This window comes from Folsomia candida, unplaced genomic scaffold, assembly GCF_002217175.1.
Source record: "Folsomia candida strain VU population unplaced genomic scaffold, ASM221717v1 Fcan01_Sc030, whole genome shotgun sequence".
In the NCBI taxonomy this organism is placed as follows: domain Eukaryota; kingdom Metazoa; phylum Arthropoda; class Collembola; order Entomobryomorpha; family Isotomidae; genus Folsomia; species Folsomia candida.
This window is the reverse complement of record NW_019091222.1, coordinates 374,229-391,975: the sequence shown is the minus strand read 5'-3', so window position 1 is coordinate 391,975 and position 17,747 is coordinate 374,229. Positions and strand designations below refer to the sequence as shown.

General features: G+C 38.8%; 1 protein-coding gene across 2 annotated transcripts; it reads left to right on the top strand.

Moving 5' to 3' along the window:
• The first annotated feature begins 762 nt into the window (after positions 1-762).
• On the top strand, positions 763-12,625 carry LOC118439101 (mucin-5AC-like). Of its 2 annotated transcripts, XM_035860130.1 has the most exons (9): positions 763-892; positions 1,013-1,132; positions 1,196-1,247; positions 1,362-1,546; positions 1,641-1,742; positions 2,816-3,346; positions 11,413-11,574; positions 12,235-12,321; positions 12,399-12,625. In XM_035860130.1, exons 1-9 carry the CDS (start codon positions 809-811, stop codon positions 12,522-12,524), a joined length of 1,449 nt encoding a protein of 482 aa, XP_035716023.1. In that variant the 5' UTR covers positions 763-808; the 3' UTR covers positions 12,525-12,625. The 2 variants fall into 2 exon arrangements, with proteins under 2 accessions (XP_035716023.1, XP_035716022.1); XM_035860129.1 differs by having other exon boundaries at positions 1,196-1,546.
• Positions 12,626-17,747: the final 5,122 nt, after the last annotated feature.

Sequence of the window (17,747 nt, the reverse complement as noted above, 5' to 3'; positions counted from 1 at the left end):
TACGAGTAGAGGGCAGACTCTCCGCTTTCAGAAAATATTTCTCCACGCTCTGCATGCAAATTTCATGGAAATAATAAGAAATCATGTAATAAAATTTGACTGAACTTTGAATACTTTTTTCCCAGGTAGTTAATAAATTCAATATACATACATTAAATACATACCCCGAGGTAATTAGCGAGACCCTCTTGCAATTTGGCCTAAAAAAATGTGTAGACCTATTTTGTATCTCTTAAAAAATTTCTGAAAGTACAAACTCTTTATGTACGATAACAATATTTAAAGATTAACGACAATTGGGGTAGATTATTTTATTAATCGACATCAGTTCTTGACAGAAATTCCATGACGGAATACAAAATAATTTATCTCAGATGGAATACATGAAAAATAAAATTTACCTAACCTGAATATTTTATTTTGATAAGCTAAACTTTCCATACCTAATAATTGTGCAAAATTGCATTTATGCAATATGTTAATTATGCAACGAAAATTATGCAGAAACCGGTGGTTTGTTATTGCCTTTACCTGCAAATTATATTTATGTACTGTATTAAAATTGTAATTTATAAAATACGTTTTAGCATAATTTATACAAAGACTAAATAAAAGTGTTTAACAAGTAAACAACGAATTTGTGGCATGTAATTTGGTAAACATACATGCATATGTATGATTACTCTCAACATAAAGTAAAAAAAGTCCAATCTAATCTCATTTTAGCTTGCACAAATCGCTTCACAGAGTTAACCAGCTAATTGCTTCATATATCACTCGGCAGATAAAACTCGTATCTCTAACAACTATGCAAAATTTTTCTCCGAAGCCAGGTTGGTTTTCCCATTCGTATAATAGACATCGCCATTTCTTGTCGTATGTAGCATCCATGGTAAGTAACATAAATAATCGAAATATTAGTACACAATACAAAACCAAGCAAACATTGCCATGTCCCCGATGAAGTAAATATATTACATTATGTACACTACATGTCTGTAATCCTACCAAGGCCCCCAGACGAAAATCAAAAATCTGTGTCAAGCTTATCGACCCGGAATCTGATTTTAAAAAAAGTAAAGAATTCTTCGCAAATCAAACATGGAAAGATGTGTTAAAGGGGTGTGAATTGGTAAGTGGAAATTATTAATCATTTTCTGATGCATGATTATTTCCCTGCTATGTATCACTGAAGCTTTATCCGCTCGAACATCCGGAAAATTACCGCATCCAAAAATACAGGAAAAGTAAGACAGCGAAAGACCAAGTACCCACTCTTGCAGATAAAGTTCAGAAAATTCGTTCCCAATATCAGAACCCCTGCGAGAATCGCATTGTAGTTCACCTTGTAAATATATTAGACAAAACTGGTCAATTGACCCCAACCGACGACCGGAAGGAAGAAAAGGTACTGAAAAAGGGACAAAAATCGCTTCTGGCGTCAAAACCCGTCAAACCACTGGTGACTGAAGTAACCCAAAGTGCTGTTGCCTTACCAACGCCTAAGCGAGATTTTAGAAATCATACATGTGTTTCAAAATACCCGGTAAGGGGAAAACTAACTTATGAAACTAACTTATATTATTATGTCGACCTCATAATCAGGTCGACATAAATTTAAATTCCTTAATTTCCTGCAGGATACTGAAGACGAGGACGAGAGCGACGAGGATACCGACCCGATGGCCAAACGTACTAAGGATAGCGTAATAGACAGGGCGAAAAAAATGTCGGACAGCGATGTGAGTTAATTACAATTTGTGATACTTATTTTATTTTAATGCTAACCTATTTATCGCAATTCGTACGAGCAAAAGATCAGTGTTATCGTAACGATGCGGCTTGGAATATCTGGAAAGAAAGATTTAGCAAAAAGCATCCCACTTTGAAAGTTATGCTTGACGATATGCTTAAATAATGAAAAATTTGTTTTCTTACATAATCACAAATGTCAATATTTTATGCAAAATTGTTATGGATTTCCATTAGATTGTCTTTACATACTATGTAACAAATTTCATTACATCTTAATAAAAATGTAAGGATTATTCGCTACACAGACGTATCGTAATTATGTACCTGAAAAAATATGCTTAGGCGCCATAGAGGTTTGCGATAAGTAAAAATTGTTGACAAAATCCATTATCTATCTGAACTGGAAACCTGTGTACGTGCTCGATTAATATTTTTGCTCCGTGTTAACCTATTCCACTGCGTTATCAACAATTTAGTCACCATGCAAATAATGCAAAGATAGTGGAAATAATACATAGACCTACCCCATGTATCCAAATACTTGGCACTTCTCGTTAATACATGCATATTTTTAGTCAAACGGATCGTGCCCATCCCGTTATCTGTAAGATATCGAGTTGAAAGATCAATTATATATAATCATATATATAATTATATAAAGATCTTTTAACCGGTAAATATATTTACTGGTGCTAGTACAGATAATTCCTTTAATCCACTTAATATACATCCAGTTGGTAGTGATCTAGTGTTGCAAAAACGTAGTCAATTGTATGAAATTAAATAGGTTACTCCTGATTTGTAATCCATGGTCTTTGGTCGTTGTTGAATTTTTACAGTGTTGTTGTCATACTAATAATTGCCGTATGACTTCTACCATAATTTTGAACAGTGGTTATCATCTTCCTCTTGAAATATAGTGCATAAAAAAATTATCTAGTTGTCCATTTCTATAAGGCTTATCAACGTTATCAACGTCAAGGTTTAAAAATGGTAAAATTAATTTAAAAGAATTATTTAATGCGATTTGTTGCACATATGTTTTTATACTTTATTCCAGCCGGTTTCTCCACAATATGCTGCTCATAAGCGTGCTCAACTCTGGATGACGGCAATTTCTCGAAATACGACAGATATCATTCCTGAAACTTCGACGGTAGCAATTCCTCAAATCCCGACAGCAGCAATTCCTCAAACCTCAACGGCAGCAATTCCTCAAATCCTGACGGCATTAATAACTCCTGAAACTTTGTCGGCAGCAATTCCGCAAACCCCGACGGCAGAAATTCTTCAAACCACGGCGACATCAATTCCTCAAACTTCGACGGCAGAAATTCCCCAAACCCCGGTGGCAGCAATTCCTCAAACCTCGGCGACATCAATTCCTCAAACTTCGACGGCAGCAATTTCTCAAACTTCGACGGCAGTAATTCCGCAAACTTCGACGGCAGAAATTCTGCAAACTTCGACGGCAGCAATTCCTCAAACCCTGGTGGCAGCAATTCGTCAAACTTCGGCGGCAGTAGTTCAGCAAACTTCGACGTCAGAAATCCCTCAAACTTCGACGGCTGTAATTCCGCAAACTTCCACGGTAAAAATTCCAGCATATTTATTAAATTATTGTCTACGTACACCATCGCAAATTCCTCTGTTCTAAAAAATAAAGACAGAGATGTTACATTAATTAATGTACGATATGCTTAGGTATACAAACAATTCTAAAAGTAGTGTTAAACATTCTTTATGGTTTTCTTGGAAATCTGATGCTTGTCTTGATAGCTTTGAATTTTCTATCGACACTTCAAAACTATATAATTTAGCGGTAAAACCGCAGGAAAACCTATTTTTTCATTTCCTGTTCCATGTCTAATTTCATTTCATTCAGTTTCACAGTATCAAAATTGAGAGGAAATGCGAGAAACAAGATTTTTTTCAAATATCGGTACTACCCAAATTGGGTACTACCGATATTTGATGGTGGGGAAAAATAGGCGCAAATATTGACTCCGGAAACTACATTCTTAATTTTGTATTTTAACTAATTGCAATTGTGATGCTTCATGCAAAACTTTTCACTGGTTAAACATTTTTATTATGGCCTAACCTATTCTAATCTAACTTGACCTATATTCCTCAATCTCGACAAGTATGAATTATATGGTGCGATCCCGCCTCTAGTTGAATTTAAAGATTGTAGGACATTTGACATATCACTTAGACATTGAAAATTAAGGCCTGCACATTGAGTAACCGATCGACCATGACAATGGATATTGGGATGTTGATGAATTTCAGAGGTTAGGGGGGTTGATGAGATGGACCAAATGAGCCAATACATTTGCCAAAATTTGCGCCTATTTTTCCCCACCATCAAATATCGGTAGTACCCAATTTGGGTAGTACCGATATTTGAAAAAAAATCTTGTTTCTCGCATTTCCTCTCAATTTTGATACTGTGAAACTGAATGAAATGAAATTAGACATGGAACAGGAAATGAAAAAATAGGTTTTCCTGCGGTTTTACCGCTAAATTATTTACCAATTTTTATCTACCTCATTGTTCACTTCGCTCAAGCTATTTATTTCAGATTAGCTAAATACATTTTGGCAATTGTTGTTTTGATTATATATTTAAAGTAAACAATATTAAAGAAGTTTATCCCTAAGCCTTCTCATTTCCGCTACCAGCTTTTGATTTAGTTCTTGGCACAACTTGGTATCGTCTTGCTGTAAAATAGCTACACCATCGAGTGTTCGGACACGACTAAGGGCAACATAAGCTTGTCCGTGAGCAAAGAGCTCCGGTCCAAGATATATTACGGCAGTGTCCACTGTTATCCCCTGTACCTTATGAACCGTGACTGCCCAGCAAAGCACTATCGGTAGCATTCGACGCCGTATTTCTTCACCCCCGCGTCCGTTGTTGTACACGACGTCTTCAGGTCGGAGATCGAAGATACCATCTGAATTTCCGCAGATCCTTGGGTCGTCAAACTTTACTTGTACGGTGGCGGGTAGGTCACCAGAACGGTGTTGTTCTCTTGCAAGCATATTCCAGGTGAACCCAACAACGGTCCCCATTGACCCATTGACCAGGTATCGCGTTGTCGTGGAATTTCGGATCACCATAATTCTAGATCCAGCAGCTAGTTGGATGGAAGCAGGAAATCCTCCGCATTTATTGCTGTCTCTAGAACTACGGGATAGAGGTGCTTGGCATCCAACATTTGGTCCAGAGTTGAAGGTGTCCCTTGCCCGAATGGTGTAGACATTTATACTTTTGTCATCGCGAAGTTGTCTAGTCCGCAGGCGATTGTAGCTTGCTACTTGGGCACGGGTTGCATAGATACGGATGGAATTCTTAAACTTCTCTTGCATGTCTTTCATCTTTGGCTCCAGAGGGTTGGCATCCTTTAACTCCCTGGTTCTTAAGATCTCAAGGTCTTCGCTTGTGAGATTTGCTTCACGTAGATGGTTACATATTCGAAGGAGGGGATCATTCACTTGACGCATGTTTACCGTTAATTCCCGAAACTCAAAAGCATGCCAAATGTTGGCTTCTCCTAGATAGAAACGCGGCGTTTCGTAGATGCAGTGTCCATTCACTGGTTCCAACTGGAAGAGATCCCCAACGCAGATAACGTTCTTTCCTCCAAACGGCATCTCAGAATCAAAACAATCGCACAGGCGATGATCAATCTGCCGGAATACCTAATTAAAAATAGTAATTCTTACTATTCATGGTACCGCTGGACCATCATTAATACGAAATATAATTAATGATACATTTGCCTCACCTCGTAGGAAATCATCGAAACTTCATCAAGGATGATCCACTCAACGTTCCTAAATTTTTCGCGCATACGCTGTAGCATTTGAGCTCCTAGTTTGGCGTAGTGTGGGACAGACCCTGCCTCTACGGCCAGATGAAATGTACGATGGAGGGTCTGACCGTTTATATTCAGAGCTGCAACTCCTGTTGGAGCAGCAAGCACTACGCCGTCCAGTCCAGGACCGCCTTCCTTTATCCGAATGAGGTTAGTCAGTAAAGAGATCAAAAACGACTTTCCAGTTCCCCCAGCACCAGTAATGAACAACTTAAGTTGGACTCGTCCTTGATCATCCAAACACTGCTGAATGAGATCGTAGATCTCCTTTTGATCAGGGTTCATTTTGGCCAATTCAGTTTCGAAGCTTTCTTCGTCCATGAAAGGGATTTGATATTCGTCCCCTGGTGCCATCAAAACGTTGCTTGCATTATCAACATCGGGGAAGTAAAGGAAATGGTCGTCCTCAGCAAGGTCATTTTGAAGTTGGGCATCTCGATCATGTGAAATTTTGTCTATAGCAGCCTCCAATGCTGTCGCCATCTCCGGACGGATGAGGTGAAAATCTTCATTTGTCCTCATATCGCTCTTCCGTCGTTCGTAAGTCTCCTGCACAGATTCGCCTGGAATTAGCAGCTCTACCTCCTCATTTCTGAATGGAATGTATAGGAGAATGTGCGCGTAGATAAAATTGGCTGCATCAGTGTCGCTATGGAAAGATGGGCTTTTGACTATGGAAAAGGTTTCTCTCTTTTTCCACATACCCATGCTTCTGTCTCTTAGGTAGAAAGCCCGAGAACCTCTTTGTCTTCGCAGAATTTCCTCCTCAAACCCTTCAACCAAATCCTCATCTGGTTGCACATAACTTCGACATGGTTGATATTTCGAAGCAAATTCAAAGAGGCAGATATTGCCAAGATCATCCGGGCGTTCACAATATTTGTCAATTATGTTACTAGAGTTAAAACAAAATTTAATTTTATGATTAGCATTAAAAGGCAAATATTTATGATTACAATATTGTCATTTACCTAGCAAATTTTACTTCGTCACCATTCAGAAATGCATCCTTTCGAAGCATTCTTATCCGATCCCAAGGACGGAAGGTGGGAACGAAGACGAAGCTACGCGACGAAAACCGCATTGGGATATTACACATTCTGGCAGCACACTCTTGAGACGATAAAGTCCGCCGATTCAAAAGAATTCGGGAAACTTTCTCCATTTGATATCGAATCGGATGATTACCTTCCCTCAAGGTTTGAATTGTGCGGCGAATATCTTCGCGGAAGGTTTCCGGTTCATTCTTACCAATATATTTAGCGATATACAGGGCTACTGCTGCAACCCCAAGAACGGGCTGTATATCCATATTACAACGGAGGAGCCAAAGGAGTTTCGGATGATAATTGTTAATCCACATCTCATCTTCATTTCTCCGTAAGATGATGCCTCGTCCTCGGGTCCTGCTGTCTTCGTCCAATGTTAAACTTGTCTCAGCCATTACAGGTCGAGGAAAGCCGAAGCGGCATGTGCTACCTTTCTTGAAGCATGTAGGTGTATTTTTGTGCGTTTGGTAACGTCTAACCAGGTCCCCAATTTCTGTTTCACCATGGAGACTGCATGAAACATTGGCGTCAATGAATTCGATACCTTCTGTGGTAGCAAAATCTGGTGGATTTTCTACCCAGATGAGGGAGTGTAGATGGGGACTCCCGCGGTCTTGAAATTCAACACGGAAGGTATAGTCGACCACCGGCTTTCCAAATATTGTTGGATCATTGGTCAGTAACTTTATCAGTTCCTGGGTCCTAAGGTTGAAATGACGTGCGGCTGCCACGGGATTGGAGTTTAATAGCTCCCGACGTTCGTCATACGGCAAATTCTGAATATTGGCTGGAACAGGTTCGTCACGCGATGCCCTCCACATTGCAGTGAGAATATCAGCGGAACCAATATCATCAGTAGACACTGTAAGGAAGAACGTAGGTGGACCAAGTCTTGTCACCATTGCCATGATATCTCCTGTGTATTTCTTCCAGTACGACTTGGAACCACGGATGGCGCTCATGTACAAATGAATATTTTCTGCCACCGGAGCATTCTCATTTTCCTGGTCTTGAAATTTCATGTTGGCGCAGACGGCAATTTTGGAATCCATGATAGATTGTTCCGACCTTGAAAGTGCATAGAAGAGATAGTCATTACGACGAAATCGACGATCGGCTGACATCACTCTGGTCGCAAAGTATGCGTGAGGCGTTAATTTAGCAGCGTGATCTTGGTCTCTATTTTCGTCCAAACCGTATTGTCCGTGGGGGAAACATTGAATGAAGCATTTCTCCTCCAAATGAATTTCGTAACGCACGTTAATTGGCGGAGCAGCCGTCCTATGAAGATTCACATTTTCTTGCAAGTTGCAAGAGCTAGTGCAAACGAGATCGGTCACATCTTCTTGCAATTGTTCTTCTCTACTCTGCCCAAATCTGTCCAACCGAGGCTCAAGGAAGTCAATATTGTGGATGAGGCAATCTTCTTGTGCCTCGTCGCCAAATGCAGCATGCATGTCATTGGGATTATCTATCTCTTCAGCTTCCGATGGGCTATTTATGTCTTCACGAATTGTAATATTCAGAGGAGTTACGGTAAGAACAGCAGCATTTAGGCTTTGAACACAATTGTTGTTGACTATTTTGCAAAGATGATGGTAGCTTTCTTGACATTGGCGTAGCTTTAAAATTAAAGCCTGCTGAGTTGCTGCATTTGAAATCATGCCTTGTTGAGTCCTAGCGTGACTGTCAAAATAGTAGAGATGTCCATCGCTTTTGCTTAGGCCCATTGTGTATTGACCTACGGGATGGGATTATTTTAAATTTTTGTAATGGAAACATGTTGGCAGTATTTGTGATTATACGAACCACCAGTAATTAACGCGTAGTCTGAGTTGCTCGAGACGAAATCCTCAATGGCACTGGCTAGCCCCCTCTTCGCATAGTCTTCTACTTCTGCCATCCACCTTTCAAACGCAGCGTAGAAGACAATACCTCCGTCCACCAAGGTTATACTAACAGATTTTCCAAAAACATTTGCAATTTGTCCCTCGATCTCATCAGGGTTTAAATAGTCGTATGCAACAATCTGTGCGCGGCCTTCACCATTAGTTGCGTTCCTTTCTGTATGTAAACACGAAATTTACCACTCAATCACAATATCTCAGCACGAATATTCCACATACCTATAATCCTGTTGCGACATTTCTGGTAGTAGTAGTCACCAGCCGTCAACATCCGGTCTCCATCTTGTATTGTCCAAGTACCCGGAGATTTTACTGCAGCATACGCCACAGCGGCAGCAGACATTGCAGTGCATTGTTTTCCTCCAGTTCCTGCTTTTAGAAATCGCTTGGAGGTTTGACAGAAGCTCAGCCGCATTGCCATCATCCACGGTTTTCTTGGAATTGGAACATATCCACCCTCGATGCGTGGCCTTCCCTTCCTATCAGTCACATCTGGTGTTGGATAACTATCACCTTCGTTCTGTGCTACAACGGCATCTTCAAGCCGAATACCGTCCAGGTTGAACTCCTCCATTGTCACGTTTGAGTATCCGGGATTATTTATGAGCAACCACTCTAGAGCTTCACGAAGTACTAAAACCAATACAATTAACATTATGTACTAAGAAAATTGAGTAGTGATTTAAATTGCTCTACCTTGAGGCCTTATATCAAATATGGAGGAATGTGGAAAGTCTCCAACTGATTCCGTGACAATTATTGTGCCGTTTGATGTGTTCGGCCCGAGGCGTAACTGCTCCTGAACTTCCTCCACGCTTTGGGCAAAGTGGATGACCTGCCCTTGAAGAGCAACTTGTCCTCATCCTCGACTCAATTTGTGGATTTTAAGAAAGGCCTTCGCACGACTGACCATCCTTGCCTCCACATCCGTCAAAATACTGATAACGTTGGGTGACTCTGGGACATACATGTTGTTGACCATTGCGGTTGCTGGAACTTTTCCTTTGTTCAGGTTGTCATGGCAACGATGGCAGCAATCTATTTGGTCTCCAGTAGTTGGAACGAGATGTTCCAAGGTATTACTGTCGTACCTATTTGCCACTGACCCCAGGACTCTTCGAATTCCTTCAGTTACTGACAAACCCTGCAAAATTTAAAGTAAAAATAAATTTGGTGCCGATTAACATGATTCCTTTGTTTCATTATATTTTCTTTTACGCTAACCTGATGCCCTTATCGTACCAAAGACGATTGCAAATGAAACATGTCCGGTTTGCAACTTGGTTGATATTCCTGATGAAGAGTTGTTGGTGAGGTGACAGGGCCAGTTCAACCTCAGTGGGGTCTATTTCCATCTTTTCGACATCAATACTTTCTTCTTGTATGGTTTTTGTGTCCTTCTGAATTTTGCACTTGTTTGCTATATCGTGCTTGTACTTTCGTAACTTTCTTTGTCTAGATGGCATCGTTTGTGTTTATTGTGAACTTGACGTGTAATTAATCGCTTTTATTATGTTGAATTTAATTAAATACTTCGATAAATATAAAAACAATTATATTCTTCGCAATGACATGTGAAGCAACAGTCGTGCAGGTAAACACACCACTTTCCTTATACCGCGAATTCATGGGGTAAAGGGAGACTCACAACACATTCAAACGAAGACACCCATGATGAGAAAATATTATAATATCATTAATACTACATACATATGCATATATGTTAATAAATATTATAGAAAATATTATACATCAAAAATTGATAAAGGTTAACTTTGGAATTGAATATAATATGTAAGTATGAAATCTAATTGAAGTTCATTGGATACTAAAACTATTTGGGCTACAATATTATGGCCAGAATTTGCAAAACCCGAACAAAACTGAATGTAAACGTTTGGAACACGTGAGTTTGGCATTTTTTGCCCCATTGAGGGTGTGGGGGGATGGGGGCACCAATGGGGCCATGGAGTCAAACAAAGATTTTTGTACACTCATGGTGTACTACCATATATCCATAGTACATCGAAATGTGAGATGGACAATTAGGGAGGATCTCCTCCTCAATGACTAACCCTCTCACATCTTCACACCGCCATAACTTTTCACCTAAGTGCGATTTCGAAAAAAGTGGTCCTTTAAGGGCACCCCTAGGGACCCTCAGGAACACAATGAACATCTTTCCAGTTCAAAATATTAATCCCCCCAGTCTGTACCCCTGTCAGACTGAAGCCACCCAAAATTCAACATTTTGAATTTTCGCGCGTATAGGAGGCCCTATTTTAAAAAATGTTTCAAACATTTGTTGTAGCCCTAGGCCCTGTAGACAATATCCCGCAATCAGATTTTCATTCTCATTCACCCAGCCCATTTGAAAAAATATTTAGTGTCCCTAGTGCCCATTTACACTTGAAGGTGAAAAGATAAAAAAGTAATCAAAATTTCCAAAAACGGTTCGCGTACCCTATGCCTACATTTTTGAGCTTGTTCGAATGCCACTAACCGCATCCATCTAGCTTAAAAAGTCGGCCTATACGACCAAACAAAATTAACATTGCCCTTAAGTGATTGCATACTATATGTTTCACATATACTTCCATGAGTCATGCAAGTAAATGGGAAAAAATAGAAAAACTCACTAAAATCTGTACATTTGGCCAGTTCACAAATATACTTATAATAATATAATTAATTCCATGGTTGGAAGAATCTATTGGGTATGACAAGTACCAGCTAGTTTCGCAGGATATTGGAAATTAATCTAATTTTGACCAGAAATTTAATTTTAATCAAGCATTCTCCGTTATGCTTAAGGGAGGGACCCACCTTAACAAGGAACCAGGCAGTGGACAACTTTGTCTAACTATAGGCAACGTCAATTATCAACAACTTTCAATAACTGGGGGTCCTGCCGCTCCAAAAAGGACACGGAGTGAAAGTAGAGATTCCACAGACACCGTGGAAACTCCGAAATTGGTAAATTTTGTCGAAACTGTTTAATTTAATTTAATTTAATTTATTGGTACAATGAGGCACCCCACTAAGTGGGTCGTTACACCTCAAGGTTAGAATAGAATACAAGTAATACAATGCACATTTTACAGGTATATTAATATTTATATTAATATTTCTACGAAATTAATGAAATTTGTACGGTAACACAAATTAATGACGAGTCTTGAAAAATTACTAGATACATATTTTAAGCTTTGAAAATGTTTTTAAAACCTATTTATTAAATTTTTAGTAATCCAAGCTTGCATACATAGCTTATATTTCAACCTGTCCATAAACCTTCCGTTTCACGAGTTGGTGGTAGAAAGCTCTATCCACTTCTTGTATTTTAAGAATTGATAAGTAATTGATATTGAAAAATTTTAGTCAATTCTTTATGAGACCTAAATTGCCCGCGACATTTAGTATCTTAGTTGGAAATGAGATATAAGTGCTGCGAGATCTCACAATATTCAGACCAATCCATACCAGGTAAATTGAGTAGAATTTAGCACGACATAACTGGTCTTCTTCAAATTTCTTCAACATTGGCAAATGAGTTACTCAAAATTAAATATTAGTCTTAGCAATTCCTTAAATCGTTGAGTAAATTATATTCAGCCGTTATATTTATTAAATTAGAAGCGCCCACGTCAAGATGACAACACCAGTGATCAAGATTTCAAGGAGGTTGTTCTAAATCGATTGCGAGACACTAAGGCGAAACACGTATGACAACCCTCTTACTGAATATTTCAATTATCCATTCTGCTTTACATGATTATCCACAATTGCTCATATTACAGCTCCTATCAGCTCAAAAAGAATGGGATGAATGCAAAATTTCAAAAAGGCTCGAACTTATTAAACCAGAATGTACTCGCAAGGTATACCATCTAATCTCAAGTATCTTCGTCAACCCAGATACATAAATTTCCGCTGGGGGGAATAACTAATGGAGTAGAATCATAGAAACAAAAATTAGAATTCAACTAAACTGTAAAACAAGTAATAAAAATATAATTTAAAAAAACAAACTTCGGTGAGGCAGTGAGATCAAAAACTGTAAAACAAGGCACACTTTGAGACATATTTTCAACAACCTGCTATATCTGAATCTCTAAATATGATTAGATATTGAAAAATCATTAAGTAATACAATCCGTCTTTATCACTAACATCTACTTATTTATTGTAAAAAATTTCCATCAGTAAAATATATTTGTGTAACTTTTAATATCTGGGAGTTTATGCGATACAATCAACGTCGGTGTATCCCAACATTTCACTAATTAAGCAAGCCACTACGTAATTTTCGCATTATCCTTGTTACAAACTGGACAGATCTAATTGAATAATTTTCCAGCCAATCTTCCCATAATTGCAGTGGTCGCCTATATTTTGTAGACGCAAGAAACCGACTGAATGTACAATTGTTTCGTGAGAACGTATGTGCCAGACATACATGGTAAACTGTAAACACACTATTGAACGTACATTAGTGATATATCATTGGATATGATCTCCGGCATACATGAAGAATATAGTAAAAAAATAATTACATACTTATATAATTCCACGTAACGCAAATTCGTTAAGCAATAAAATCCGTCTTAGATATTTACGCAGATTACAAGACAACTGCCAATAAATTCCTAACTATACATGCTTCATTTCCATGACAAATTACTTATAAGTATTAATATAAGTATTTCTGCCATTACATAATTACACAAGAACATGCTTTATTTACATGGCAAGTTCCATTATAAAGATATAGTATGTGTATTTCTGGCATTAATTTGTATTTAATGTCTGGGAATTTATAAAGAGTCTCGGCTCAGCATGTCCCTACTTAAACAAACCAGGTAAAAAACCAGGTAAATTGCGCAATAAGCTGTGCAATAAAAAATTTTTTTACCAGCGCTACATATGCTAAATGAGGTAGCAGTTCATATTAATTGTGTTCCACAGTTTTTATGACCAGTTTCATAAAGCTAGGTACGCTTTAGGCTTTCTGCATGATTCGGTATTCAATTTATATTCTAAATAATCACAAAGAATAAAGCGGTATACAGTATGGAGAAAGAATATCTTGATCAATTACGAATTGGATGTCAGTTGATATGTGCTGGACGAAACGAAAAAGGTCTAGAAATAAATCATTTTATACTGATTATTATTTTTTAAACTGGTTTAACAGTTTCAATATGGCAGTTGTAACTTTCGCTACTGTGTAAAGATAGGATACGAAGAACAAAGCAATAAACGCAAGTAAAATTAAAGCAAGTAATGGAATTATATAAAGCGTATCTCTGTTTATTTTTAACACAGTTTTCACCCAGAAATTTTAAAAACCATAATACATTGACAAGACACTATAATTAGCTAATATTTCAAAATTTGACTACAGGATGACGACCTACGCGTCATACAAACCCTTCTACGATTCCATCTGGAAAAGGATGGAAAATCCTTCGGACACAGTTAGAGGTGTCCGTGTCCCCAAAAAATATTCCCCGGACGCGGACAGCGCTTGGTTAATGGCCTCCATCAGCGAGGAGTTCCATGACGTCTCAAGGGATATCCGTTCAATCAAGTTACAACCAAATGACGACTATTTGATTGGACCGCACCCTTACATACCATATGGCGATGCCCCGATAACCACCGACAATAAAGGGTTGACCGAGGCCAATGCCCTTCTACAAGCGACCTTTGCTCGCAAACAATATTTCAATGGGAACAGAATCGATGTCAACTTCAAGAGGATCATACAGGATTATTTTGACAACAAAACGTGTATCAACGAGGGCAAGGAGGCCTTCTCATTCGTTTCATTCCCCCTCCTACTTCCCAAGGGTTCTGAGGGTCCTGAAATTTTCAACCATTACAAAACCCTCGGAATAATGCGGCTTGCAGATTTCAATTCTCGCGCTGTCCGCGATTATTATTTCTCCTGCCAAATTTTCATGTTTCTCCGTGGCTTCGACATAGTCAATTTGTCCGTCTGTGCGTCTGCCTTATGCCTCACGACCTGCGTAGATTACGTGGGTACAATGGAAGACCCGAAAATGGGGGGTATCGAATCCTACTTGGCGGCTAGCATTGATTCAACGAAAGTTCAGGGGTCTCGCTTTCCCCCTGAGATGGATGAACTCATAATGGTAGCAGCACTCATGCAGCACAAGAATGATTTATTGGCTTCGTGTAAAGCGGGGAAAATGTAGGTTGCGCCAACTACTGGGAAAAATATTACGCCGTATGAATTTCTTGAGTGTAGATGGTGGGAGGCGGCAATGCCGGTCTACTTCAAATTTCCCTTCGTCCTCCAGGGTAAAGGTGTTGTTGTTCCTACGGATGAAATTTGGACACCGCAGGGGACCTCGATATGTCCCTCGATTAGGAAAGCGATCGACATAATTATTCGGAACAACGAACTTATAGACGTTTTTCACGATATCCGGGCAATCGAACCTATGAACGAAATTCATGTAAGAATTTCTGAATTAATTAAAATTTTGATATTTACTAATTCATTCTAAACTATATTCCACAGATTGCTGCGAGATACGGCGGATTGGAGGCTGTGACGAATTACGCGTACGCATGCGCCGCTTGTATCGACGAGGTGGCGACTTGCAGATGCATCGCTGGGGATAAGAGTCACGAATGGGCGTTAGATGTAGCGATTGGATCATGCGCATGGTACACTGTTGTACCTCATTACCGTGCATTCACCCAATTAGCGGAAACAAAACATTTGACTAGTTCAAGATATGCCGCTTTCGCCGCTAAAGGGAATCATGCCGCTTTTATAACTAGCAAAATAGCCCACTCGGGAAAACGGGGGTGTTTGCATAACGACGACTGGTCATCTTTGACGACATTGACATCTTTAACACCTTACATATCAGGAGATTGTAAACATTGCGGCGTTATTAGCGACTGGATCGTTAATCGTTGTCTCTATAGAGACGATATGGCAGGAAAAGAAGACCTTATTCGAAAATTTGTCGTAACGGCGGCACATTTAGAATCGGACAAGAAAATGGACGGATTTTTTGGCGAGATTTTTAAAATCGTTGCGGGGACTGAGTTTCCATCTTGGCTCGTGGAACAATGCATAACTGCAATTGAGGCGACTTGGAAAACGTTACGAGGAGCCTGTGACGACATGACGCCGGATGTTATCGCAGCTCAGGTGGTGGCAAACCATGTGCGGTTGGATAAGGCCTTCATTGCGACGCATAATTACGACCGAGCTTATATTTTACGCCGGGGAATTAGTGGATTGCTCAGCGTCATGATGGACCGGACCAATTTGTCACCATATCAAAGAATATTGGATTCTGCAGTGATGTACTCTATCCAGGCGGACAATAAAATTGGCCCATTTTAGTACAACGAGTAAATCGGATTAATTCAAAATTTGTCATACAACACAAGTTTTATTTTAAATAAAATACAACACTACTAACACATGATTCGAAATTAAATCTTAGTGCACTATAACCACTTAAAATTTGAAAGTTCTAAATTTCTTGAACAGTTTAAAAATTTAAAATTATTTTGAAACATTTATTTTTACAATTCGTATTGCTACATGTAGTAAAGACATATCAAACCGCCTCTTCTTGATTTGTACATCCTATTTAGAAATATCTAGGACATTACAAAATTACAATTATCACAAAACCACATTAATTTCTAACCATGTTAAATAAATTAGATTTTGTAGCTTGGGTGAAACTGTGGCATAAAAAGGTGTCAAGCCTGGTAACACAAGCCTGGTAACACAATTAGTGGTCTACGTGGTCCTAATTTTTGGGATACTTTGCAATTTTTATGAGGTAAGGGATCGATGAGGCGTGCGATTGGTCTGGTTTATTTGTCGGGGCTTGTTAGGTTGTCAAGTTAGTGGATTTTCTAAAATAGGAAAGGCTACAGGACTTTATATAAAGTTAGATATATACTTTCCATTAGTGTCATCTTGAACCAGTGTTTCTTTAAATCCACCTTTTTTGATAAAATCCAGGCCAGTGGATTTAAACGGATTTAATCAATTTTGGGGCATTTTGAGTTGCCCTCACATCGTGATAATCAGGATGGCAAAGATATTTTTAAATGACGATGATATTGCCAAATTATTAGATATGATTTGAATTGCCACTTATTTATAATAAAATCAAATTATTGAGCTAAAAAACAATCTATAATGCAATCCATGGCAGGAATGACCAGAAATAAACACGGAATTGAAGTGTAAGTGTGCAGTTAACATTTGCTAAATTTTTGTACTTTTGTTCGAACTTCTTTTTCAATTCCTGGAAATTTGATTTCATGGTATTTATCATTACAACAGTGTATCAAAATACCCCAAATTTAATTAAATCCATTAAATCCATTAATGCCATTAACTCCACTGACATACGAGTGGATATATCCCATTGAATCCATTAAATCCGGCCATTAAATCCACTTGGATTAATCCACCCGAAACACTGTCTTGAACCCTGATAAAAATACGAGAACCTATATCAGGTGCCTTTCATCCCGTCTTAAGAGCTCGATCAAAGGTCGGAAAGGTATTTAAGTTGGAAACATTTTCATTGCGGAAGCGACATGAAAATATTAGTAGTTACATACTGATACACGTCCCAGGCTTCAATCTAATACGAACGGAGAGTTCGTCGCCATAAACAACAAATCCGCATTCATACATAGGTTTGTCAACTTTATTTTAAAAAATAAAGTTGCAATTTTTCCCAACATTATGATTTTGCAAGAAAACAAAATAAAAAAATTGTCTGATCGGCCAACTACGTCGGATAATATGCCAGATACCATAATATTTTGCAACCAGTTCCATGTAGGCTGGTCACTTCGCACACTAAATGTATCCAGATATCTACATTTGTGAATCGCTACTTACTTAGGAAGAGAGCTTCCGAACTTGCCAACAACAGATCTTGATGCCCTTCGCATACGTTGAAGCGCTAAGCGAGTGTAGCATAACACTAAAACGGTTTGATGTCCTATTAATGATGTACTGTACTGTGTAGGGGGATCGAACTACTCATAATTTAGAGATAGTCCGATCCGCGGCGGTAGCACATTAAAGGCTAATTGCCGACTCCTATTAATGATAGTCC

What these genes read in the sequence shown, in the direction of transcription:
- LOC118439101 (XM_035860129.1), top strand. Translation starts at nt 809, where the DNA reads ATGCAAAATTTTTCTCCGAAGCCAGGTTGGTTTTCCCATTCGTATAAT. An exon ending in TGTTAAAGGGGTGTGAATTG is followed by an intron (nt 1,133 to 1,195) that starts GTAAGTGGAAAT and finishes GTATCACTGAAG; the next exon opens with CTTTATCCGCTCGAACATCC. An exon ending in CATGTGTTTCAAAATACCCG is followed by an intron (nt 1,547 to 1,640) that starts GTAAGGGGAAAA and finishes AATTTCCTGCAG; the next exon opens with GATACTGAAGACGAGGACGA.